The sequence below is a fragment of the Eupeodes corollae genome, chromosome 1 (genome assembly GCF_945859685.1).
Source record: "Eupeodes corollae chromosome 1, idEupCoro1.1, whole genome shotgun sequence".
Taxonomy (NCBI): domain Eukaryota; kingdom Metazoa; phylum Arthropoda; class Insecta; order Diptera; family Syrphidae; genus Eupeodes; species Eupeodes corollae.
In genome coordinates this window covers 68926954-68952280 of record NC_079147.1, presented here as the reverse complement: position 1 = coordinate 68952280, position 25327 = coordinate 68926954, and the positions used below count along the sequence as shown (strand labels likewise).

Here is a 25327-nt window from a genome sequence, read left to right as displayed (position 1 = left end):
CTTATTATATTTGATTGTAAGAAAAACCTGCTCGGAAGATTATTCGCGCGACTCACTGAACTTACTTGAAATCCATCCAAGGCCAATAATTTCCATATTGTAATGCATTGAATTTAGATGAATTGGTATAAAAAAAAACACTATGTAGGTATCATTCCATGCAAGACAATTTTAAACTTTCCTTTTTTTGTTTGACCACCGCCGTAATCACATCTTCCAAGCAAGTCCTAATTGGTAACATTTTTTATAACGATTTTTTCATATACATACAAATAAAATTTAACTTTATAACGATTTAATCAAATCTTTCGAATTCACAATCAATACTAAATTAAACGGATACGAAACCATGAGGCCCATTACGAAAGTTTGCCGAGCCAGATTAGCGTTTTTTTTTTTTTGAATGAAACACAAATATTTTGGTCTTCAAATATATGCATCTATATATTTTGTTTATTATTTTAACACTTTTAGAAATACTGATTAATATAGTGATATAATGAATTATTACAATAATTAAAACATAACTCCCCTTACTCAAACATTAATTGACAAATCAAAAAGATAATTAAAAAAAAATATTAAAATATAAAAAAAAATCTTATTATAATTTTCTAACATGTTTTAATAATAATATGAATAAATAAAAAATATTATCGGATTTCCAATATATAAAAGTTATTACATTGAAATTAATTTTTCCCTACCTCTTATAGTTTTATGTTAAAATTTGTTTTGTTTATATTTTTGATCGTAAAGAAATTTTGTTTAATAAAATGTAAAAGCCAAACAATGAAAATGGAAATAAATTGAAAATCTCAAATATGTGAATTGATTTAGGATTTAATTTTTCTTTTATTTTGTTATTTTTTATTAAACTGTTTTGAGAGTTGTTTTAGTTTTAGATTTTTTACTTTTCATTGCTATCAATTCGTTTATTTTTTAATATTGTTTCCAATTTTTATCTAAATCAAAATGTGAGATATTCGATAAATTTTATTTTGTATGACTGTGCTATTTTATCAGAATAACACATTTTTATGAAGATGTCTTTTTTATTATTATTTTGTGTTTTATTTTTCTGAAATGGAAATTGTACATTTTTCCTGTTTTTTTTTTTATTTACCACGTGCGTATTTTATATTCGCTTGAACAATTTTGTTTTTATAATGAGAATGATATTTTTAATATAAATATATTAATTTTATTTTTTATTTTTGTTTCATCTTTAAATACATCATTCTTGTAATTTTGTTTAAAGTAAAATGTCATTATATTGCATTTTTCTTGATTAAATTAAAATTATGTGCCGCTGCTGTTTAGAGACAACATTTCCCTTTAGACAGCATCTGCCGGACTTTGGAATTCAGAGAGAGCATGAATTGGATTCTGAACCTTCTTTTGTGATCCCTTTCGAACTTTAGCCCGTACTTCTTCTGGTTTTTCTGGTCGAACAAGTGGTTTCTTTTCGGGGGCTTTCATCTTCCAAACGACAATGGGACACTGAAATTATTAATTGATAATTAATAAATAAATTGATTGAAGCAAAAACATTAATTCTAATATTATAATTAAGTAAGGTATTAAAATTCGTTTCTATGACAAGGAAAAATCTTTAAAAGATACTTATAATACAAAAATCGTGGTAATGAACAGAGGAACTGTGTTTCTGGTATAAGTACAAGTATATTTTTGTGTTGTTTTATAATTTCAGAGATTGAAATGCCTTGCACATGAGACACGAATTTAAAACTACGAATTTTGAAAAGTGTAAAACTTAAATTAGAGCTAATTTAGCAGTTTGTGGGAAGTATTCTGTCTGATGAGATATTTGCATTTTCATATTGCACCGAAAATGCGCGGTGTTGGAGGAGTAGAAAATATTTAATCGTTTCGTATCGAAGTTCGAATGATGTGATCATGTCGCAGCTCATGTGCAAGGAACTTAAAATAATTGTTATTAGAAACATAAACGACTAAGAAAGACATCTAATTAAAAGAACGTGCTTAAACATTATTCTAATGTGACATTATTCTGTCTGTTTATATTTAAATTAAAGAGAGTTGCTTAATGTAAGATAAAAGAAATTTGATCTAAGATAAAATTTAAATCACTATTTTTCAGTTTTCATGTAAGCAAAAATAAAAGTGGCCGTTAACATATGTTTGACTCAAATTAATATTTTCAATCATTTCTTGATTCAGCCTGATCTTGTATAAGTGTAAACCATGGGTCGGCAATTAGTTTGAAGTGGGCTCCAGATACGGTTGAAAACATTTTAATCGAGGTCCAGAAAAAAAAATTAATATTAATGAGAAAAATTATAACCATGGTCTTGAACCACTTTTTTATAGTTTGATTCATGTTCCAGAGTTAGATTACCCCATTGAGCTGCACGAGATATATTCTGCTATATCTTCATAAAAAGATTTGAAAACTCCTGATTTTGATGGAATACCGTATACATTTTATTAAAATTCAGGTCCATCTCTTATTGTAAAAATACAGAAGTTACTCACTGAGATTCTTGAAACTGCAACATCTATTATATACCCACTGTTCAAGAAAGGGGATACAAATGTTGTGTCAAACTATAGAGGACTTTCAATTCTTGATACGCTCTTTAAACTGTGTACTACAGTTCTCTTGAACAGACTGTCATGTCAGCTTGGTTAGAAAAAAAAACAACATCATCAATGAATTTCAAGCTACATATAGAACCAACTAGATATGTGCATTCAAGAGGACACAAGCGTCCAAGGTACCTCAACTGGAGATTGGGTTCCAACCCCAGTGCAAAGTTTTCGGGGCAGCAAACGAGAAAGGGGAGAGGTGTTTCCACTAAGGAACCTCTCCTTATCCAGATGGCAGCGCAGGAATTCCCGAGATGGAATCAACGGTGGCGTCTACAGTTCCAATAAGGTTGAACTACTAAGTGAACACCTTATAGGTCTTCTTCTTATTCCGGGCCCAGGCCTATAAGGAGCGGTTTTATCCGGTTCCCCATCCTTGGAGTTATACCTAGGATCTGGCCTTCCATGTTAGGGGTTGTGCCGCCGGGGTGACATTCTGGCCACGTAAAAGCTTTCATAGTTGCGAAGCACCAACAAGCCTCGGATACGGACACATTTACTGTTGACAACCAACGCAAACGAATTAAGGACAACGAACTTCAGATATGTACCTGGAATGTTAGGTCCCTTAACAGACATCGTGCGGCCGAAGAATTAGCGGAGGCCCTAGAACGATATAAAGCAGATATCACCGCCATCTAGGAAATACGATGGGATGGGCCGGGCAAAAAGAGGATGAAAAACTGCGATATTTACTATGGTGACTGCTACCAAGAAAACCAACAGCGCTTATTTGGATGCGGGTTCGTCATTGGAGCCAGACTTAGGCAAGAAGTCTTGAGCTATGGGCGCATCAATGAGCGCATCATGACCATACGCATCAAGGCTAAATTTGGCAACATTAGGCTGATATGCGCGCACGCCTCCACAGAAGAGAAAGATGACAACACCAAAGATATATTTTTCGTGCTCTTAAACAAAACTTATGAGCAGTGTCCTAGCTACGATATTAAAATTGTACTGGGCGATTTTAATGCCAAGCTAGGAAGGCAAGACATCTTTGGTGAAATAATCGAGAAAAACAGCCTTCACGACAACACTTCCGACAACGGATTCAGGCTCATAGATTTTGCTGCGGGGAGAAACGTCATGATAGCCAGTACGCATTTTCCACACCTCAACATCCACAAAGGAACTTGGAGTTCTCCAGATCAATCTGCCGTCAACCAGATTGCCCATATAGCTATCGACGCCAGGCACGCTTCCAGCATCATGGATGTCTGAACTTTCCGAGGAGCTAACATCGACTCGGACCACTACTTCGTTGTAGCCAAGGTAGCACTTCGGGTTTTCAGACCCAAAGCAAAACAGGGATTTGATGGGAGAAGGGACAACATCGAACGGCTACAATCGCAAGCGATCGCCACATCCTTTTCTGACCGAGTTACAAGTAACCTCTCTCGAAGTTCTGTGCCACCAACACAATGTATCGAAAACCAGTGGCAACACTGCCAAGAGGCAATCAGAGAAGCCGCCTCTGATGTGCTGGGTTTCAAGCAGCTACCAACAAGGAACCCCTGGTTTGATGAGGAATGTCGGCAGGCAAATGCAGCCAAACAACAAGCACGCAAAGCGGCGTTGCATAAAAGGACTAGAGGGGCTCATGAGCTCTATGAGCAGAAGAGGCGAGAGGAACACTGACTTCTCAGAAGGAATAAGAGACAGGCTTCTTACCGACTTTACGATATTTTACTACATCATGTGTCATAATCCGTATTTATTTCTTTTATAAATTCAACAACAGATAGGAAGACACTGCTGCTGCACACAGCTTCTGAAATAAAACCAGCGAAATTGCAATGACAATACAGATGTCAGCTGCAAAAGCGTCACCTTAAAAAAAAAAAGATCAATTTGTTCGTTGTAATTTACGATATGAAGCGGAGCAAAGCCTGACAAAACTTGATTGCCTAATAAGAGTCAATTAAGCCTATTCGATTTGTCAAAGTCGGCGCGACCGAACGCGTAATAGGGGTTTATCTATCATGCTCTAGAATGTGTATTCTAAGATGATGGGCGAGTCAAACTATTTCTTCTAAAATAATTTATGCAAACTAATCTTAAAGATAATATCCTTTTTAAAACAAAAACCAAAGACGTTGGTTGCATCACCAGAACGTTTGCAATAATTGCCTTTTCATAATAAATGGACTTACTCCTGAACAACGTTAGCAAACCGTGCATATTTATTTAAATAATAATGATTCAGTTGGCGCTAACAGTGATACAACCAAGGAGACAGTATATGTCTTAGATTATTCGTTGTGGGCCTTTGGTGAAGCCTATAATATTGTGCGATTTTACACCGCTGGATTATTTGTTTTGAGGTTATTTATGTTCTTATGTTCGCAGATAAGCTCAAGACGATTGACGTATTTGAAGATATTATTGGGCACCAGCCGCGGCGGAAATTATTTTTAGAACTTACGAAAATGGCCATAACACTCTTTACTAAGTTTCTTTTACAATGTCAAACGTGATCAATTCTATTTCTACTACTATCAAAAATTAACTAATCCCAACTCTATGAATTTTAAAGGTGAAGTATCTACTGAGGTTAGTAAGACACTTGAACTTTTTGCTCAGTATTTTGAATCCTAAATCTAATGAATGAATCTAATGATCAACCCAAAGTGGATATTGGATCCATACAGCATAATTCTGCTGATGTTTTAGAAGGATTACAAAGTCTCAAAACCAATGCTAAACCTGGTGTGGATGGCATTACTGCGATTGTATTAAAACGATGCTCTAATTTTCTTTGCCTACCTCTGCTTATTATTTTTAACCGTTCTTTGCCTTCCAGAATATTTCTGGACGAATGGAAATCATCTTTCTTGGTTCCAATTTTTAAATCGGGCTCTAAAAACAACGTTGAAAACTATAGGGGAATTTGTAAGTTATCTGCCCCTAAACTTTTAGAAAGTTAAATTGAAATTATACTTGATTTTATTGTGAAGGAACATGTTTGTAGTGCCCAACATGGATTTATTTCTCGAAGATCGACCGTTACTATACTGACTTCAGCAAAGCCTTCGATTCTGTATGTCACAATATATTGCTTCGTAAGCTTGAAGTATTCGGCATACACTCAAGTCTACTTCAGTGGATCGACTCATTCCTAATTGGTAGAGTGCAAGAAGTAAAAATAGAGGAATATACTTAAAGGCCTATTAGATATACTTCAGGTGTCCCTCAAGGTAGTCATCTTGGTCCTTTGCTGTTTATAATATTTATTGATGATATTGTCAACCATATTAATTTTAGCTAATGTTTAATATATGCTGATGACCTTAAACTATTTTTTAATGTAACAAGCGACTACGACTGCATTAAACTTCAAATGGATTTAGATAACTTATCCTGTTGGTGTAAGTCAAACAACCTAAACATTAACGTTAAAAAATGCTTTGTTATTTCTATCTCCAAGAAACATTTTATTCACGAGTTTTCTTATTCTGTAGAATCCAGCAACCTTAAAAGAACTTTTAAAGTTAATGATCTAGGGGTTACATTCGATCAAAAATTTTCTTTTGTTCCACATGTTGATGCCATCGTTGCCTGATTTTTCCTACCCCTACACCTTTGTTGCGCTATATACTACTTAAGTAAGTTCTATTTTGGAATATGCTGATGTCAACTGGAACCCTCACCAACAACTATTCTCTGATAGAATTTAAATGATCCAAAATCGTTTTACAAGGTATGTTTTTTCTAAAATGCATTTGAATTTCTGTTCAAACTCCCTAGCCAGGCAAAGTTTTCTAGGCCTGCAGATGCTCAAATCGCGAAGAACTATTTATGATATAATTTTTGTACGTGATATTATGTGCTACCATATTAAATGCCCTACCTTACTTTCTTGAATTTTTATTTATGCTCGAAGAAGACCAAAACAAGAGGGAAAAACCTACCATAGAACAAACTACGGAATGAATGAACCAATTTCAAGGTCAGTTAAGGAGTTCAATGAAATAAATAGATATCAAGATCTTTCATTTTCCAGAATATAAAATTGAAAAATGATTTATTGTACTTATTTATTACAATTTAATTTCATTATTGTTTAATGTTAACTTTATTTGCCTTAATAATTCTAAAGTAATCTGTGAAGCTTGTTACTCGTAGGTTAAATAAATAAATTTGTATTTTGCCCTTTTGCAAGCTCTGCTATTCACAAAAAACCCTTTTGCAAGCTCTGCTATTCACAAAAAAAGCTTCGTCGCAGTGGGTTAGCAACATCATTGTCCATTTTATTATTATCTCAATCAATTTCAAAGCATACACTACACTATTTTCCAACTGCAATTCGACAGAAACTTCCAGATTCCTATACTGTCCTGATCTTTCTGGGAGGGTAGGGTATTCCTGGAAGACGGATCAGTCTACTTTTATACAAATAAATCATAAACAAATGAAGGGTTTAACTCTCTTATTCCGCCTTCAAAATCATTCCAGGCGGAACTTTTGCCGATAAAAGAAATCTTGTCCTGGCTTAAAGAAAGCCTGATAACCGACATTTTAGAAAATTGTGAGACAGATGAACTCACGAGAAATGGTAGAGTACAACCCATTCTATGTTACATGCAAAACATCAGGAGGAATAACATCACCACGAGTCAGGTCACAAAAAACATCTAACATACACTAAATTTAAAGCGCTCAAGGTGCTTGGTTTCTCTAAGCAGATCGCATATAAGCATGATAATCGGTAATTTAACCGAGAACTGTCTAATAGGAAAGCACACCACGCGGCTAGGAGTATTCTCAAATGACTTGGCAGAAGCTATATCGATGAGGAGGAAACACTTCTTCACCTCCTTTATACATGCCCTGCTCTAGCTCAAAAACGCAAGAATTCTTCTATAATGATCTTAAAGATCTCAATGATATTAACATAATCAGCCTCTCACGTTTCGTAAGAGGATTAAACTGGTTTCATTGTGCTTCAAAGAAAGCCTCAAGATTCATGTAGTATCGTAATGGGTCTTTAAACTGGTCTAAGTGATCCCTACTCTATTAAGGAGAGACACTTAAAATTAACCTAAACTTGCTGTTTTTTATTCTTAAATTACCCCTTAAAAACAAGAGCTCTTTACGAACTTTCTGATTTTTAAGCACATACAAATTTAATAAAACTGTTCTAAAAATGTATTTTTATTAATAATCTACGTACTGTTTCAGAAAATATCGTGTACATTTATTCACGTAAGTATTTTTTGGTGAAATAGTAAAAACTAGTTATTTATTGAACCATAATATTATAAACGGTGTGTAAAATACAAATAATTTTAAGTTGTGTTTATCACTTTTAAAAACAAATTAACAAAACAAAAAAAACATATTATTTTGAGAGAAAGAAAAACATGCATATTATGTTAAGAACAGAAACTACGCTGGAGATATTTTGCTTAAATTTAAATAAAAATCCAAATGTTTCAAAATCGTCAAGTGATGAAATAAGGTGTTATTTTTGTTTGTTTGTTTTCTTGAGGGCAAAATATCCCAGTAGAAGTTAAAAAGATCTAAAAAAAAACTTCACACCAAATTCGCCATTGACGAATAATACTCACGTAATTCTGTTAAGATTTTTTGAAATAAATTTCAACAAATACAAGAATACAAGATAAAATGTTACTTTAAAGATTTCTATTTAGAGCTGTCAGTTTTGTTTTTATATTTCTTTATTTTCATAATAAAAAAAAGTAACCAAAAATAAATAAAAAAATTAAAATAAAGCAATAAATTAAAATTCAAAAAAGTAAATACAAAAGAGTAAAAAATAATTACAAATAAAAAACTTACCGGAACAGTTCCCTGTCTAGTGTATTTCGTTGAAGCCACATATGAGTATTTAACCGTTAGGACAACAGCATTCATGAGATTTTTGGCCGCCTGTATAAGAGACGTGGCACTGTCCAACTGAAAATAAAAACAAGGAGAAATAATTGTCCAGTGTCCACATAATTTATTCTCAATGTCTTACCCCAGAGACAATCAGTTCGCCACTAATATTCTGTACGTCGGCCTTGACCTTTGATGTGATTTGAATTTGATGACAATAGAGGGCAATACGTTGCAAATAGGCTAGTAAATCTTTTTTGGTGCTACTCTCTGGGCATTGTTCGGCGATTTCTCTTGTTAGTTTATCTAATTTGGTTCCAGCTTCGGAGATTTTCTTGGCGGCATTGATAACATCCATTGTTGTTTTCAATGGACCACGACCACTATTTGATTTTGAATACAAATTTTTAATATTACAGAAATGTTGTAAAAAAAAAGTATTTACCGTGTAAAATCTGTCATTTCCATCATAATCATGCACATATGCTTGGCTAAGAAAATTATATCATTGCCAGTGTCGTCCCACTTGGCTACTTCAGAATCAAATGTGAGTTTTTCTCTTCGGAAAAGTTCAACTTGTTGGGCAATCTTTTGCTTGTCTTCTTCGGTCATCTTACGCATGGCTTCCTATTTAAATCAAATAAAATTTGAATATAATTAATAAAATAGATTATTTTTAATAAGATTAAGATTTCAATTAGAGTGAAATAAGTATTTTAGTTAATGTAAGTAAACTTACTCTTGCTGTACAAATGCCACTTATGTCTGGATACTCATCAACCGTCTGATCACCAGTATGGGCGCTCGCTATAAAAATTTATTTGATTAATATTTTTTAAATGAATACTGAATTTTGTTGGCAAAAAATTAAAACATACACCTTGCCCGATTACATAGAAAGAAGTTAGATGTGATATTTGGTATTTTTGTTAATAGTTGGATACAAATTACAAGGAAAGTGTAAACTATATAATTAATTTGAAAGCATAACAATGAAAATGGTAGAAAAGGAAGAAAAACGGGTATATAGGCAAGGCTTAAGTATTGAGAAGGAAATATGAACATTAATGATATTTGGGGAGAAAAATAAAGTGTAAATAGTTACTTTACGTTATAATGCAAGCTTTTTATTGGTTGATATTTTTAAGAAATTAAATAAAATATTTATTATACATTAAATCGTTTGATTTTGGCATTTTGTTATCCTTCAGATTTACAATCCACTTTAACTTTTACAAATTTATGTTTTATAAAAATAGTTCAGGCGTTTCTTTAACTAAGAAATTAGTTTTCAAATTGTGCTTGTTAGGTTTCTATTTTGTGATACTTAGAACTCTAATAATACTTAGTTTCAAAACAACACTTTTAATTCCGTGCCCATACCAAAGAGCAACTTTTATCAATTCATACAATATTTCAAAATTAATTTTGTTTGCAGGTGGCGTTCAATATATTCTTGGTATCGTGGTGAAGATGTGGTTATATAGGGTCCGCCAAACAAGTTTTCTTTTTTTTTTGAAAACGCTATAAAAACATCGAGTGTAGCTTTGGCTGTGTGGGGCACATAGCGCCGCACCGTCTTGTTGAAAACAAATGTTGCCAATATCCTGCTCTTCAACTTTTGTGAACAAAATTTCGTTTAACATGGCCCGAAACTTCTTGCTCATTTTGCAAAAATTACCCAATTATGCCTCTGGACCAAAATCCGCAACAAACAATGACTCGTTTTGGGTGTATCGGCTTTTCAATGTATGTGTGCGGGTTTTCTGTGACTCAAATGCGACAATGTTGCTTGCTTACATACCCGCCAGGATCAAAATGAGCTTCATTTGAAAAGATGATTTTTTTTGGCAAAATCGGCATCTTTCCTATAGTCCAGTCAATGAACGAAAAAAATCAGTTCCTAAACTTGGCACACTTACTAAGGGATGACCCAAAAAAAGTCCCCAAGAACCCGACGTGAGCTCTAGCGGCAGATAAGAGAAACATGTAGATTGTTTCAGTGTTTTACGTTTATCTCGAAAACTATTTGTCGTATAAAAAAATGTTGTTCCACAAAATTAAAGCTCATTAAATTTTATAAAAAAAAGCTTTGATGATTTTGTTAGTATCTTTTATATTTTATAAAATAACTTTAGCGGCAGTGAAGAGTTTTTCGGGTTTATCTTGAAAAATATTTGTCGTATCAAAAAATAATTTTCTACAAAATTAAAGCTTATTACATTTTCTAAAGAAATATGATATTAATTTGTTTGTACTTGTTTTATTTTGTAAAATAACTCTATAGGTATGTGATGATTTTTTCAAACACATTGATGACGGTTGAGTACCTAAAACGCTAAAAAGTTTCTGGAAACTCTTATACTTGAAAACGAACATTAAAAATAGAAAAAAGAAGTGCATCGCAATAGGGCATCGCAATAGGGCATAGCATTATATCAGATGTGCATCCCAGATCATTCATGTCTCCAATACCAAGCGGCATTGCCTTATTTATATACAGTAAGCTTGGTTCTAAGAAGATGGTAAAGCTTGTATTAAACTTAAGGGTTTGTTCTTCATACGATGAAGCTCAGTTGTTAGACATATCAGCTATTTGCCATACGCGACCAGATTCCAGCGGTTTAAATGATAATGAGGACTTTATTGTCAGAACGTTAGATGGACATAAATACATTACATTCTTTGGGCGGAATAAGATGCATCGGTTTTCTGATGAGTGGAAGTGGCCTGCAAGAGTAAATGAGTGTTATATTGAAAAGATGCTGCAAGGAAAAGCTTTCGCTAGAGCAGTTCGTGTTTTAATACTAATACAGACATCTTTAGGTTTAGAAGACTGAACAAACTCTAATGCGTGGAAAGAAGAGTATGGGTGGCTTGACACCAGGGCATGGAATCACTGATAGTGTGGTTTTAGGGCTGACTGCTACTCATGAAATTTTCTAATCTTTCGAAGAATTTAGTGGCGTTCTTTTTTCTACTAGTAAGCAACATTAAGATTTTGGGGAGGCAAAATTAGAGATAATACAGACATTGCAAAGCTGTCGAATTGGTTCCAAAATCATCTTCGAAGCGAGTGGCATCGTTGGAGATGATAAAGTAACTTGTTACAATGCTTATTTTCTAGGCATGCAGGCAATGAGCCATATAGTTAGTGGCCCAAAGAGTTTCAGAAGGACACACAAATTAAATACTTCAGTATTTTTTGTGGACAATTACAGACAGGAAAAAATGCATACCATATTTTTTTAAAGGAAATTTAATAAGCTTTCTTTTCGTGTAAGAAAACACATGTTTTCCTTTCACCGATTTTTACAAGAGAGTTTTTGAAGCTATGGATCAGGGACGAGAATACAAATGAAATCCTTTGAATGCCATTACAGATGTTTATAAGGCTTGGTGCGTCGATGTTAAAACAAGTGCAATTGTTTTAACAAAGCTGGGTTTGGTACTTTTGATAATTGGTCCGATGAAGATTCAGTTCCATTGTCAACAATAAGATCATTAATAAATCGAGAACAACAGCAACTTTAACAGAGTTTTACCAAGTGATGATTATCCTCTGTAGCAGTGGATGCAAATGTTGCTACAATGGAGATCTCTTCAGACGAAACAATTTTGAATGTAATTAAATCTGAGGATGAGGAATCGGACTCATCAGATGATAATGCTGAAATCGAATTTATTCGAAAAAAACCCAACGATAATGATATGAGAGCTGCATTTGATAATATGCATTCGAAGTTTTATTTTAAAAAGAGATGAAAAGAATAAAAAGACATATGTACATTTCTTTAAAATGAATTTTTTTGTATACTTTTTTTTGAAAATATAAATAAAAAAAAATGTTTATATAACCATTTTTTTATAAAACTTCCTTAATTTTGTATAAAAAAATGTTTAGCTTGAAGGTTCGTTATAAAGAAGTTTGGCTGTATATTTACTCAAGAGAGCTACATTTATTTATTATTATTTATTTAATTTTATAATACAAATAGTTAATAATTATTTTTTATTCAAAATAAAAAGTTAAGATTTTATTAAAAAAAAACTTTTATTATTAAATATAACATTAAAACAATCAAATGTAATAAAAATGTCAAACATTTTTTTTCTAATATTTTTTTCTTTACCAAATTTTGACCAAGCATATACATATAAGCCTAATCTTAACATGTTTGCCAAATTTGATTTAAATCCGTTCAGATTAAACAGCATTTTTTCCGCTTTCCCATACAAACCGAACCACTGTGCGTCGTGGATACATCAAATGGGTGCTTGAACAACAGGCGGTTAACGGCGATTTTTCGAACAAAATGTTCTACACGACGAAGCGCATTTCTCACTCGGTGGGTAATTTAATAAAAAATATTGTCGTATTCGGGGTTCTGAAAATCCTCAAGTAATTGAAGAGAGGTCACTAAAATCGGAGATTTATGGTGATATGATAATCGACTTGGGGGATATGTGGTTTCCACAAGACGGTGACACACAACGCGAGCGAATATGGCTTTATTGCAAGAAACATTTTCTGGCCGCGAAATTTTTCGTTTAGGCGATATCAACTGTCCACTAAGATCATGCGATTTGACTCTCTGGATTTTTTTGTGGGGCTACGCCAAAGACCGTGTTCATGCAGATAAACCTTTAACTCTTGAGCACTTAAAAGGTAACATAAGTAATGGCTGAGATACTGCCCAATAGATGGTCATGTAAATGATTTTTTTAAATTTTGTTTTTATAATAAGCACACACTGAAGGGGGTATTACTACCTTTATTATGCAGAGCCACAGTGTGAGCACTAAAAAGAAGAGAGAGGGTTTAAAAGGAATATTGCTGAATATTGCAATGATTAGGAAAAACAGAGTGTGGTAAGGCATTCCACATTCGTGTAGTAGGCTAAAAAACAAATCTCTGTATTTGACAGTACGGTCAAAGTTGGGCTCGAGGGTATACTGATGAGCATTCCTAGAAGCGCGAGTATTACGGTTGAACTGTATAAGGGGAGGAATGCAACTGGCTATTTCACTAGAGCATAAGCCGTTAAAATAACGGTAAAAAAGGGTCAGACAAAAGCCCTTACGACGATGTTCAAGCGAAGTAAATGAAACTTATGATGATATTTTCACCTATCAATTTAAATACTCTACGTTCAATACTATCCAAGATGCTTAAGTAAGTTGCAGAAGCACCAGCCCAGAGATGGGAGTTATACTCAAGCTTTCGACGTATGTAAGTCTTGTAGATAACAGCCAGATCAGAAGGGGTGAAATATTTCTTGTATCGCCTAAGGAAACCCAAACACCTTGTGGCATTTTTGGCGACATCGAGTATGTGATCATTCCACAAGAGGTGGTTGGTGATACACATACCGAGAATATCGAGCTGTTCAGTCTCGTTGATGCAACTGGCATCCATGGATAATGGCAATGGGGGTATATCTCGCTTTAACGATGCAAGACAGCATTGCGTTTTCGAACCATTAAATTCCACGCGGTTTTTTAAATCCCCATTCATGAATGCTGTTTATGTCGGAAATTAATGAGCTTATCATATTTTGTCATTGCAGTTTTACATCCGAAGAAGAGGGATGTGAGTCTGAAAACGAATATGAAAAGCTAAGAGTACTATCATCAGCGAAACAATGTATTGGATTAGATGTTGCAGACAGGAGATCATTAATAAAAATGAGAAAGAGTTTTGGAGATAGAACAGAGCCCTGGGGCACACCAGCCTTAATTTTGTGATTTTCAGACTTGATTCCATCCAATACAATTTGTATTGAACGATCCGAAAGGTAATTACTAATCCAATGAAGCAGGGATTCATGAAAACAGAAAGCACGCAAGAGAGCCTGATGCCAAACCCTATCAAATGCTTTTGAAATATTGAATGCAATAATCTTACTTTCTCCAAAACAACGTAAACATTTGCTCCACTGTTGAGTGAGATGGACCATGAAATCACCAGTGGACCTATTGCTACGAAAGCTGTATTGCCGGCCATTAAGAGGATTTTGATTTGATCTTCAAGATATTTCTTGAGCTGATAATTAATCAGCGTTTCCATGACCTTTGAAAGAAGGGACGTAAGTGCAATCTGTCGGTAGTTAGAGGGTGAGGAATATTCGCCTTTTTTGGGAATAGGCTGGACAAATGCCGTTTTCCACCCGCTCGGAATGAGACCTGAGGAGTAGGACAAATGAAAAAGCTGACGCTTAGAACAATAGCGGGGATACCATCCGGACCAGCGGATTTATGTGTGTTTAGGTCTCTAAGGACTCTTGCCACAGTAGGAGTGCGAAAAAAGATTAGTCCCTTAGAATCACGAACTCGCTCAAGTACAGGCGGAATCATAACACTCACTGGCAGCATAGAATTAGCCGCGAACTGCCTAGCAAAGAGATTCGCTTTCTCTAAAGAGCTAACAAAAGGAGTGTCATTGACAACGAGCGTAGGAACCGATGAAGAGAAAGAATTCCTCATGTTTTTTACAAATGACCAAACATTTTTACTGCCTTTACGGAAACTTCTCCTCTTAGGCCCTAATAACCTCTTTACAGCTCACAACAAACCAAGCGTCGCATCAAATCACGCGTTTTCCTTGGGTCGGATACTTTTAACCCTGTTCGGTATAAAAGTTCTCATTCCCAGGAGAATTAAACTTGTGATCATATCAGCGCTGGCGTCAACGTCACTATCGAGAAAGCATAGTGACCAGTTAAAAATCCTGAAGTAATTATTGAGACCGTCCCAGTTGGCTTTCTCGTATTGCCAAACGGTTCTCTTAGAAGTTATTTCTTTAACTGAACAGTTTTGACACGAGAAATTTGCTTATATAACACAATGGTCAGATGTGACTAGAGGAGATAGAACACTAACAGTGTACTTATCAGGGTCAGAGGTAAGAAACAAGTCAATTGTGTTTTCTGCTCCACCTTCAACGTCCAGCTGAGTTAGGTGGTTTAACTCAGCGAAGATTTCTGCACACACTCCATCGGGTGTTGTCTGGGCTGAATGTTGAAGCAATGAAGAATTGTGTACATTGAAATCGCCCGTAACAACGATTTCAGTGCGAGGATACGATGAAACATTTCTCTGGATGGAATCAGACAAAGTATCAACTTCACGAGAAGTTGATACTCTATCTAAATTTCGGCTTCGATAAAGGAAGCAGTAGTGAATGATTTGCTTATTTACGGACAATTTAAACCACATATAATTAAAAAAGGAATTGGTGCAAAGACCATAATGTGGTAAGAGCTGATAAGCAACATCATTCCTAATGTATATGGCGAGACCATGGTGGGAAAAGAATAAAGGCACCAAGCTATACCCATGAATAAAAAACTCAGCAGGATCGGAATCCTCACCTACTTGGGTTTCACTTAGTGCCAAAACAGCTGGCCTATATAAAACAGTATGGCGGTATGCCAACACAAAATTTGCCTTTAACCCACGTAGTGTTTCACACATAATTTAAACGCTCAAAATTTATAATAACAAAGAAATATTATGAAAAAAACATATTTTGTATCTATTTCTACGTTTACTTTTAAAACCGCAAAATGGATAATCCTTTATAATATAAAATTTATCTCAAGTCGTTAGCTTATTGGTTCGTGAGATATTTTGGATTAACCAAAATACCAAACGTACGGACGAATGGACACGCAAGCCCAGACATCACTATAAAGTGAACTTAAAACGTCTACAATTGTAAATATTTTCAATTCAACAAATCGGACTGATTTCAATAATAAACTTGCAAATACCATCATACAAACTAAGTCTTGCATGGCATTTTCACAGTTTCTTTACTTTGTAACATTCGCTTTCTTTTTTTATTAACGATTAAGGACACTAAGTGAGATGTTGCAGGTTCCTATTAAAATTTTCTGTCAAAAAATAATTTTGATTCAACACTACTTTTCAGTTTTACAAAAAAGACATGCAATAGAAAATACTAACTACTCAAAACATTACTTGCATTTTCTTCAGAACAGTTTATAGCTTTCTTATCAAATTTTGAAGCACAAAAAGTCTTAATTCCATTCGTGTTTTATTTTTTCTATAAGGTGCAAGTCAAAATCAGATGAAGCTGACTATAAACATTTTGAAGAAAACACACATTCATTCAAATATACAGACGAAAGTGCAACAACAACAACAACAAAAAACACATAAATACAAAAATTCTCATACATCGACTACGAGTTTCCAATGTCATATCTTCGACTGGTTCAAATTCAGTATCTGTATCTAAATCTTCTGAGCTCTGTAAAATAAAAATGAAAAGAAAAAAACACCAAGCAAGATGCAAAACACAAAAACGAAATTAGTTAAAATGAATAAGTATTGTTAAATAAAACAAAAATGTATGTAACAAAAATGAAAAAAAATGATGTTAGGACATTAAAAACAAAGTAGACATTTAAGCAATGTAGACAAGACACAGGGGGGTTGGTAGTAGTACAAAATGGCAGGATGTATGTATGTTTGTTCGACCCCATCGATAAATCGATTTGCTTACATTTGCTTCTAGTTTCGGTTGTGTAGTGTTCATCGAATTCCACATCTTCTGGATCGAGGTCATCTTCATCCTTTTTTGTTTACATTTTACATATTATTATTATATAAATTTGATAAAATTGTAATTCAATTTAAATGAAAACATTTAGCAGACGGACATAAAATAAAAATAAAAACACAAAACAAAATAAAAATAGAAGGAACATTTGAAACTTACCCTATTCATTAGGACTGCTCGACGAATCTCCCTCACTCCATCGTACACCAATCGAGAAGCATCAATAAAATCATTTTCATCGACATCCTTATTGGAATTAGTTGCGAGAGCTTCAACAGCAACATCAACTCTCTGATCAAATTTAGACATAACTAAAATCAAATATGTAATTTATGAATATTTAATTCAATTAATAATGAGTTTAATGTTCTACGTTACCTTGTTCCCTGAGAACCTTGACAGCCTCTAGAACTCTCTTGGTATAAATGCACGGCTCATAGTTATCCATTTCGGCTTCAACAACATTACACACTCTGGCCGATCTTCCCTGAATAGCCCCAGCAGTGCTTCGTAAATCCTGTGCGTCACCCACTTGCAATGCCATCACACATTTATTCACATCCTCCAGTATATGATTCTCCGAGACGGCCAAGAAATCATCAATAGTTGTAATATCATCGACAGCCTCAGTGAGAATTCTCACTTGAACTTCCCAAGCCTGACGATAAGCTGCCATATTTTCTTGTGCTACCTTTGAATTTGGTCGCACAGTCAGAATTGAAGCTGCATTGATGACTTGAGGGCATAGACTCTCGATTTGTGCAGCAGCGAAACGTACCATTTTAACACCATCTTCGTTGTTCGACATGCTGCACACAAGATTAGCAACTTCGACCAATTTCTCAGCATGCTTAGTGAAGATGTCAGCCTTTTCACGAACTTTTTTCTCGTTGCCAGTTTTGGCTGCTTCAATTAAATCAATAAGTGGGGTAGTAGTTTCTAAGAACGAATCAGAAACATGATCAACAACTGCTTTGCGCAGTTGGCGACGCAGATCGCGTGTTTTGCGACACATTTGATCGATAGCTCTATCCAAGCCGGCGCTATTGTCCTTTTGACCCATCTAAAACAAAAATACCGAAAATAAGATTATGTTTAACCTAAAAGAACATGTTCAGGGTAAAGCAAACGTGATTGTGGTTTTATGATACGTGAAATGAATAATATGTGTTAATTTGATTAGCAACATTTTCTTAGTACTTGGGAATGCTCTTATTTGGGTATTCGAAAATACAGTATGTTGGACTTTAGCAATTAAAAGTTCTATTAAATAAAATTGAGAAGTTCTTTGCAAGCAAGTATAGTAGCTCTCACAACTAATCGGACAAGGAAAATCAAAAAATGTTCGTAATACAATTTCTCCATGATGGTAAGTGCGAATGGACTGTCATGCCAGAGGTCTTGGGTTTGATCCCTGCCTAGGATATGCCATCTTAAGTTTTGAATTGACAAATTCTCCAAGAGTAATTCTTGCCATGAAAAGTGCTTTCTCAAATTAGCCGTTCGGATTCGGCTTAAAACTGTAGGTCCCCTCCATCCCCGACAACAGTACTCGCACACAGGAATGTTTGAGAGTTTTAAGTCACTAGGCCCTAGTTCTCAACGGACTGTTGCGCCACCCTATTTATTTATAATTTCTCCAAGAAAATGTATAGAAGTAGTAGAACTTAATTATCATTTATGGCACCAAAAGAAAAACAAACGGAAATTCGAAAATTGCCTTTGTTGCATAGCCAGGACGGTAAATCAGTACGAGAAGTAGCAGAGATTGTGCATCGGAGTTTCATCGATGAGATGCTTCTTTTTAGGCAAATCAACAAAAATTCTACGTTATCTTCGGAATCTAAAGATTTTTTTTAAAAGAGATCACGAGTAAAGAAGTCTGCAACGAAACCATCAGATGAAGAAGCATCGCCGTTGAAGTAATAACTGAAAGCCGTGCAGCATTGTATAAAAAGTTATACAGGGTGGAGCGTGGTTACTTCCTTATCTGAAACTTTTGCAACTGAGCAGCTATTAATGGTAGAGCGTTGGTTTATGGCTTGCTCGAAAGTACGTTATCTAAGGTTTTCGTTTTGACTAGTTCAGTGTCAACAATGCAGTGGACTAAGCAAGTGGCGCGTTCGCCGTGGAGGCCTACTTTTCTTTCAGCCGTTCGATCATCGCAATTCAGAGTGCATTCAGAAACCACTTTAATATCATCGGTTTGTTTGTGGGTGGACACGTTCAAGGATACCGGTAGTGTGCAGAAGAAACATAATGGACCTTGCAGAACCGTCAGGACACCTGAAAACATCGAAAGGGTAAGGCCGGCGATTTTGAAATCCACTAGGCGATCTGCACATAAACATTCAGTGCCTTTTATCCTAATAACTTAATCCACGCGATTATGTTGCGCGGAAAAATGCAAAGTCTTACTTGAAAACCTGCCTCAGGCGCCCTTGTTTTCTTTAGTGACGAGGCACATTTCCATGTTTCAGGATGTGTGAACAAACAAAACAAGCGATATTGGAGTCCCACTAACCCGCGATAACTTCATGAGCAGCATAAGCATAGTGGTTAGTGTGCAATATCTAAAATTTGCATTATTGGCCCATGGTTCTTTGAAGAGAACGAAAAAGCAGTTACGCTCAATTCAGAAAGTTATGTCAGCATGATTGTGGATTTTTTTCTGCCCAAACTTGAAGAAATGAATATAGGGGAAGTGTGGTTTCAACAGGATTGCACCACAGCTCACACGGCAAGAAGGTCAATAAATATTTTGCGTGTGCACTTCTCCGAACGGTTCATCTCTCTTACAGAAGATCTTCAGTGGCCAGCACGATCGCCACATTTAGACCCATGTGATTTCCTCCTGTGGGGCTACCTTTAATCGTTGGTATACACTGATCGTCCAAAGACCCTTCGTCAGCACATTTAACCTTAAGGGTTCAGATGGAAGAATGTATGAATGGTAAAAAGCAAATGAAGAATTTTGTCATAAGCCTACTCGGGCTACTGTATGCATGGCCTTTTTGGTTAAGGTATGAGGATGTGATTCAAGTTCTAATAATCGGATCTAATATTTTGTGGAGGGTAAAAAATTTATCAAATGGCTAATATAAATATTATTAACAAACATTTGTAGTCCAGTGTCAGTGAACTTCGGACTACAAGACAATTTCATCTTTCACCAGGATAACTACCCAAAGCACACAGCTTGTACAGAAAGGACGTTGCTATTGTATAAATGCCCTTAGGTGCTGAAAACACAGAAAAAGTCGCATGACCTTAATGCAATCGAACATATAATGGATAAACAGTGACGTCGAGTTGCTTAAAAAGATCTTTAGAAACATTGATGACCTTAAGACAGGCTTTCAGTATGTTAAAAACTTGTCTCTTCAATCAGCCCTATTACCGATGTCGTAAACGACAGCAAAATATACGACACGACACAGTCTGCATTCCATAAGTCGTTTTCAACTTTTGTCACTCGTTTTTTTGTAGTGTGTAAACGTCAAGTGTGTTGAGCGCTTTCATTCAGCATTCTGTAAGACGAAAGATAACGACGACAATGTAAAAAACGACGGTATCTCTCGTTTGAAAATTTGCTCACGACGAAGAAATGGAAGTTCGCAAAACTGTCAGTTTCAAAATGTTTGAATCGCTCATTTCATTAATGTAAACAATATTTTAATGTTTGCTTTAATCAGGTTTGGGTCGACTTTAAGTTCAAAGTGAAGAAGAAAATAATAGATAATTCAAAAGAAACCATTTGCAAATTGTATCTTCGCTGGAAGATGCTGTAGCAAATTTGATTAAATACAAACACGGAAATAAAATTGGTGTTTCCCAGCCCAATTTCCTTCCAAATAATTTGACGACTACATACGGACATACATCAACAAGAACTCAGGCTACAGATGCATCATCATCACTATCGCTACTCCTGTTGTAATACATTTCTATACTTATCATTTTAATAACTTATTTATTTACCAATAATTAAATAAAACTGCATTTGTTTAACATTGAACAATGATTTTTTATTTAGACTTTAATTTCATTTTGACAGATGTTTGTTACTTTTGCATCTTTTAAAAATCTGCTACAAATTCGTCGAAGAACTTATGGAATGCCACTTAACGACACGACAGAGAAAACGAGAGTCGTCGAAAAAACGAGTCGACATCGGTAATAGGTATGAATATCTCGACGCCTTGAGTAAGAGATTAAAAGGAATGGAATCGAACTAAGTACTATTTATTAAGTATTCGATTATACGTGAGGTGTTTTTAATATTAATTGGCTTAAATTATAATTTATGGAAAATAAAAATGGTTTTAATTTTTTCTCCATACATTTTCTTGGAGGAAATGCATTGCGAAAATGTATATTCCATGTGCCGATTAGTGATGGAAGCCACTGTAGAAGTCGTATAAAGATGCCAAAGACAGTCCGTGGGAAAAGGCTACCTCTTATCTCATCGATATTTTAAAATTTTTCTATCATTTTAGGTTAGATTCAGGGCTGTGATCCCAAAAATTCTGATTTAACTAAGACACGGGTTGTGGCTGGGTACTGCTTATGCAATGGTTACAATGGTCACCTTTGTTATATTAGTTACTAATATTTACATGATATTTCTTTTGAAGTTTTGTTTAAGTCAGAGGTAACTTCTTTTTCATACTCAACTAGAAATTGCTAGTAAATATTAGAATTGGATTATTTTATGTTATTGGAACGTATTTTCTTTACATAGGAATGAATTCAAAGCCACATACATAATAGGATCTACAAATTAAACTTTTAGCTTTGAACGACTAATACTAAATGCTTTCGTGTAAGAAAAAGATCTTGCATTGATTAGTTGCCGGTAGGATATGGGCATTTAAAGCAAACTGACTAAAGTATAAAAATTGGTATTCACCAATGACCTTTGATTTTTTGGAAACTCGAAACCAAAACTCCACAGCATTTTTGATAGTTATTGTTTTAGCATAAGACTCTACCCAGTTAATCATTATGAGTTTATGCCATTGCCATACCTTAAATTTTCGAAACCAACCTGATCAAACAAAATTTGATATACTTAAAATCAAACTTTTTCATTATTGAACGCTCAAATACCATCAACATTCAACTCAATAGCCTGAAGAAAATCTGCAGAAAAATAGTGGATTATTTGCTACCAACGCACGTTCATTTAATGGTGCACGCTTTGTAAAAAATAACAAAATGGCTATGGGGCTCAAAAAATCAGCCTAGTTACAAGTAACCTCTCTCGAAGTTCTCTGCCGCCAACACAATGAATCGAAAACCAGTAGCAACGTTGCCAAGATGCAATCAGAGAAGACGCCTCTGATGTGCTGGTTTTCAAGAAGCCACCAAGAAGGAACCCCTGGTTCGATGAGGAATGTCGGCAAGCAAATGCAGCCAAACAACAGGCACGCAAAGCGGCGCTGTATAAAAGGATGAAAGGATATGAGCAGAAGAGGTTTAAAAGCAGGAATGAAGTTCGAAAGTTTTATGTACAGGTGAAACGAAATTCACAGGTACATAAACCTAGAACCGAAGGCTGCAAAGACGAAAGTGGAAAAATCATAATGGAACCGCATTTAATGCTGAGGGTATTGAAAGAAAAGTACAGAGCTCACACGTCAACACTAGATGCACTATCTTTCAAAAGTCTGTCCAATTACTAGCATATGCTGATGACATTGACATAATCGGAAGAACTCAGCGTGATGTCAATGGGGCCTTTGTGAGTATTGAGGCAGAGGCGGCAAAAATGGGTTTAACGGTTAATGTGGGCAAAACAAAGTACATGCTGTCTACAAGAAAGGACATACAACACCGACGTCTTGGTCACCGAAGGCTCTAAAATTATGGACATCTTATGTGGTGATATATGAAAACGGATAACTATAAGCACTGGTATTATTCCGACAGGGCAGCTAATTTAGCCAAAAACGCACCTTTATTCATCTTCAATATCTTCACCAAAACCGATCTCCTCAAGCTTAATGGAAAGCTATCTTTTGCAAAAAAATGCCACGACTTTGCTAGACTTTGACCTTGGCACACCACTGCCTCCCCGCAAATCCTCCTCAACAAAAAAAAAATTATTGATAATAATATTTAATAACAACAATAAATAACAATATTCATTTTTCTGAGAGAGATGTTAATCGACTTTTTTCTGTTGCATGTAAGATAGAGCGTTCTAACAGGCAGCCCATGCCACAATCTATCTTTATCCACCTTAATTTAAAAAAAAAAAAAAAAATAATTTTCGCGGGTACTGCCTCTTGCGAGGAATTGACAAATTCTCCAAGAGTAATTCTTGTCATGAAAAAGTGCTTTCTCAAACTAGCCGTTCGGATTCGGCATTAAATTGTAGGTCCCTTCCATTCCTGACAACAGTACTCGCACACAGGAATGGTTGAGAGTTGTAAGTCACTAGGCCCTGGTTCACAACGGACTGTTGCGCCACCCCATTTGATTTTGATCTGTAAAGTCGTATGGAAGTTCCAGCTAGACTATTTTCAAAAACACATAGTAGGAACCACTAAACGATTTTAAAAGACGGTTAAGGTGGAAGTGGAAAAGCTGTTGCAGAAGAACAACATTAAAGACGTAGATTTCCTCTTGTAATATTCCATGACATTTAACTTTAAAATTTGTACTCTGCCACTGACAGGACTTTGGAACTTGAGGTAAAACCGACTCACAGTGTTACATCACTTTACAGTCAAATCCTTACATTTTTAAAGTGAATAAGTTTGTTTTTAATTTATTTTTAGTACAAGGCACAAATATAGTTTATCAATATACATATGTAGGTATTTAGGCTAGCTAGCTATACAAAAATTGCAAGTAACAAAAAATTCCACACAAAACACAGAGGAAATTTTAACTCTGCGTACATACCAACTTTTTTGTTTTTGCTGCAATTAACTGATGTTTTGTTTAAAATATAAAAATTGAAAAATTAAATTAAATATTTAAAAACAATAATAAAACTAAAATTACTTACATTAGCCATATATTCAGATAATAGATCTTGTAGAGCTTGACGAACAGCATTACACTCGGCGACAATTCTCTCACGACGTTCATCGCGTGTGCAATCAGCATCGGCCATCAATGCCGCAGCACTAATAATACTCTCCAATCGTTCTTCCAATAGTTGCCGTGAACGTTTTTCACTATAGGTCAATGGATCCATGATGATACCTTCATCGAAATCATCCAATGCAGCTGCTAGTTCTCCAGCTCCGCTATATATATCAGTTGGTTGAGAAGATTTGCCCTGGGCAACATCACTGATTGTGTTAACAGCATCACAAACTTGTTTCAAAATGAAATCCCTATTGACTTTGGCCAAATCAAGTTCAGGATGACGAACATAAACTTTGGATGCTGTCAAAAGCATTGTCGAGTGTTTTTTGAGCATTGCTCGAGCAGCTGCCAAATCATCACGCAGTTGGGGATCTTTAAGTTCTTGTTGACGCTTGGCAGCTTGTTTAATCAATTCACCAGCATTTCTTCCAAATTGCTAAAATTAAAACATAACAAATATTGAGAAATTAAATTCCACAATATTGGATTGTTGTTGTTTTTAAACTTACTCTCATATTATTCATCAGTTCATCTTGGCTAGATGCATTTTTAAGCTTATTCAAGTCATCTTCGACTACATGCAGTGATTTGAGCAACAAATGAACATCAACCATATCGGCTAAGATCAGAAGGCGTGTCACAGCTGACAGTAAATTACGAGCTGCCCGTACCATATTGCCACGTTTTAAAGAACTGCACGGATCTTCGGAGAATTCTCGTGCTGCAATGCTCATGGCATCGCCAGTCTTGCGAACCTCATCCACAGCTGCCAACATTTCTTGTGTAATGTCGGGATTTTCATAGGCTATTTGTTCTCCTTTCTGGATGAAGTTTTCAGTTGCCTTCTCAACAGCTGCCACCAAGGCGCTAGCACGCTTGGATTTACCTTTTAAATGATTAAAAAGGTTGGTTATTAATAACATACAATTTATTTTAAAACTTAAATACTACAGATTAGTTTAAAGAAATGAACCCCACTCCATCCTGTTTTAAATAATATGGGTTTAAGAAATTGGATTAAATCCCAGTTTAGGTGTGTCCTAGCAACATCACAATATATGAAATCTTGAAGAGAATTAAAACAATTAAGACAAATATCAAAAAGTTGGGGGACTTCATTTCTGGGAATAATAACAACAAAGAAACTTTAAC

At 35.1% G+C, this 25327-nt stretch overlaps 1 protein-coding gene across 4 annotated transcripts in view; it reads right to left on the bottom strand.

Moving 5' to 3' along the window:
- Nucleotides 1-728: 728 nt before the first annotated feature.
- LOC129942649 (catenin alpha) overlaps nucleotides 729-25327 on the bottom strand; it is a 66229-nt gene continuing 41630 nt past the window's right edge. The window contains exons 2-12 of one of the 4 annotated variants that reach the window (XM_056051676.1): nucleotides 24685-25061; nucleotides 24090-24611; nucleotides 23984-24010; nucleotides 17447-18131; nucleotides 17228-17379; nucleotides 16684-16756; nucleotides 9218-9285; nucleotides 8924-9105; nucleotides 8621-8861; nucleotides 8440-8556; nucleotides 729-1503 (exon numbers count right to left, since the gene is read on the bottom strand). In XM_056051676.1, coding sequence (XP_055907651.1) covers nucleotides 1339-1503; nucleotides 8440-8556; nucleotides 8621-8861; nucleotides 8924-9105; nucleotides 9218-9285; nucleotides 16684-16756; nucleotides 17228-17379; nucleotides 17447-18131; nucleotides 23984-24010; nucleotides 24090-24611; nucleotides 24685-25061 — 2609 coding nt within the window. In that variant the 3' untranslated portion in view covers nucleotides 729-1338. Of the gene's footprint in view, nucleotides 1504-8439; nucleotides 8557-8620; nucleotides 8862-8923; nucleotides 9106-9217; nucleotides 9286-16683; nucleotides 16757-17011; nucleotides 17082-17227; nucleotides 17380-17446; nucleotides 18132-23983; nucleotides 24011-24089; nucleotides 24612-24684; nucleotides 25062-25327 lie in introns of all 4 variants that reach the window. The other 3 variants (XM_056051677.1, XM_056051678.1, XM_056051679.1) reach the window with 3 other exon arrangements.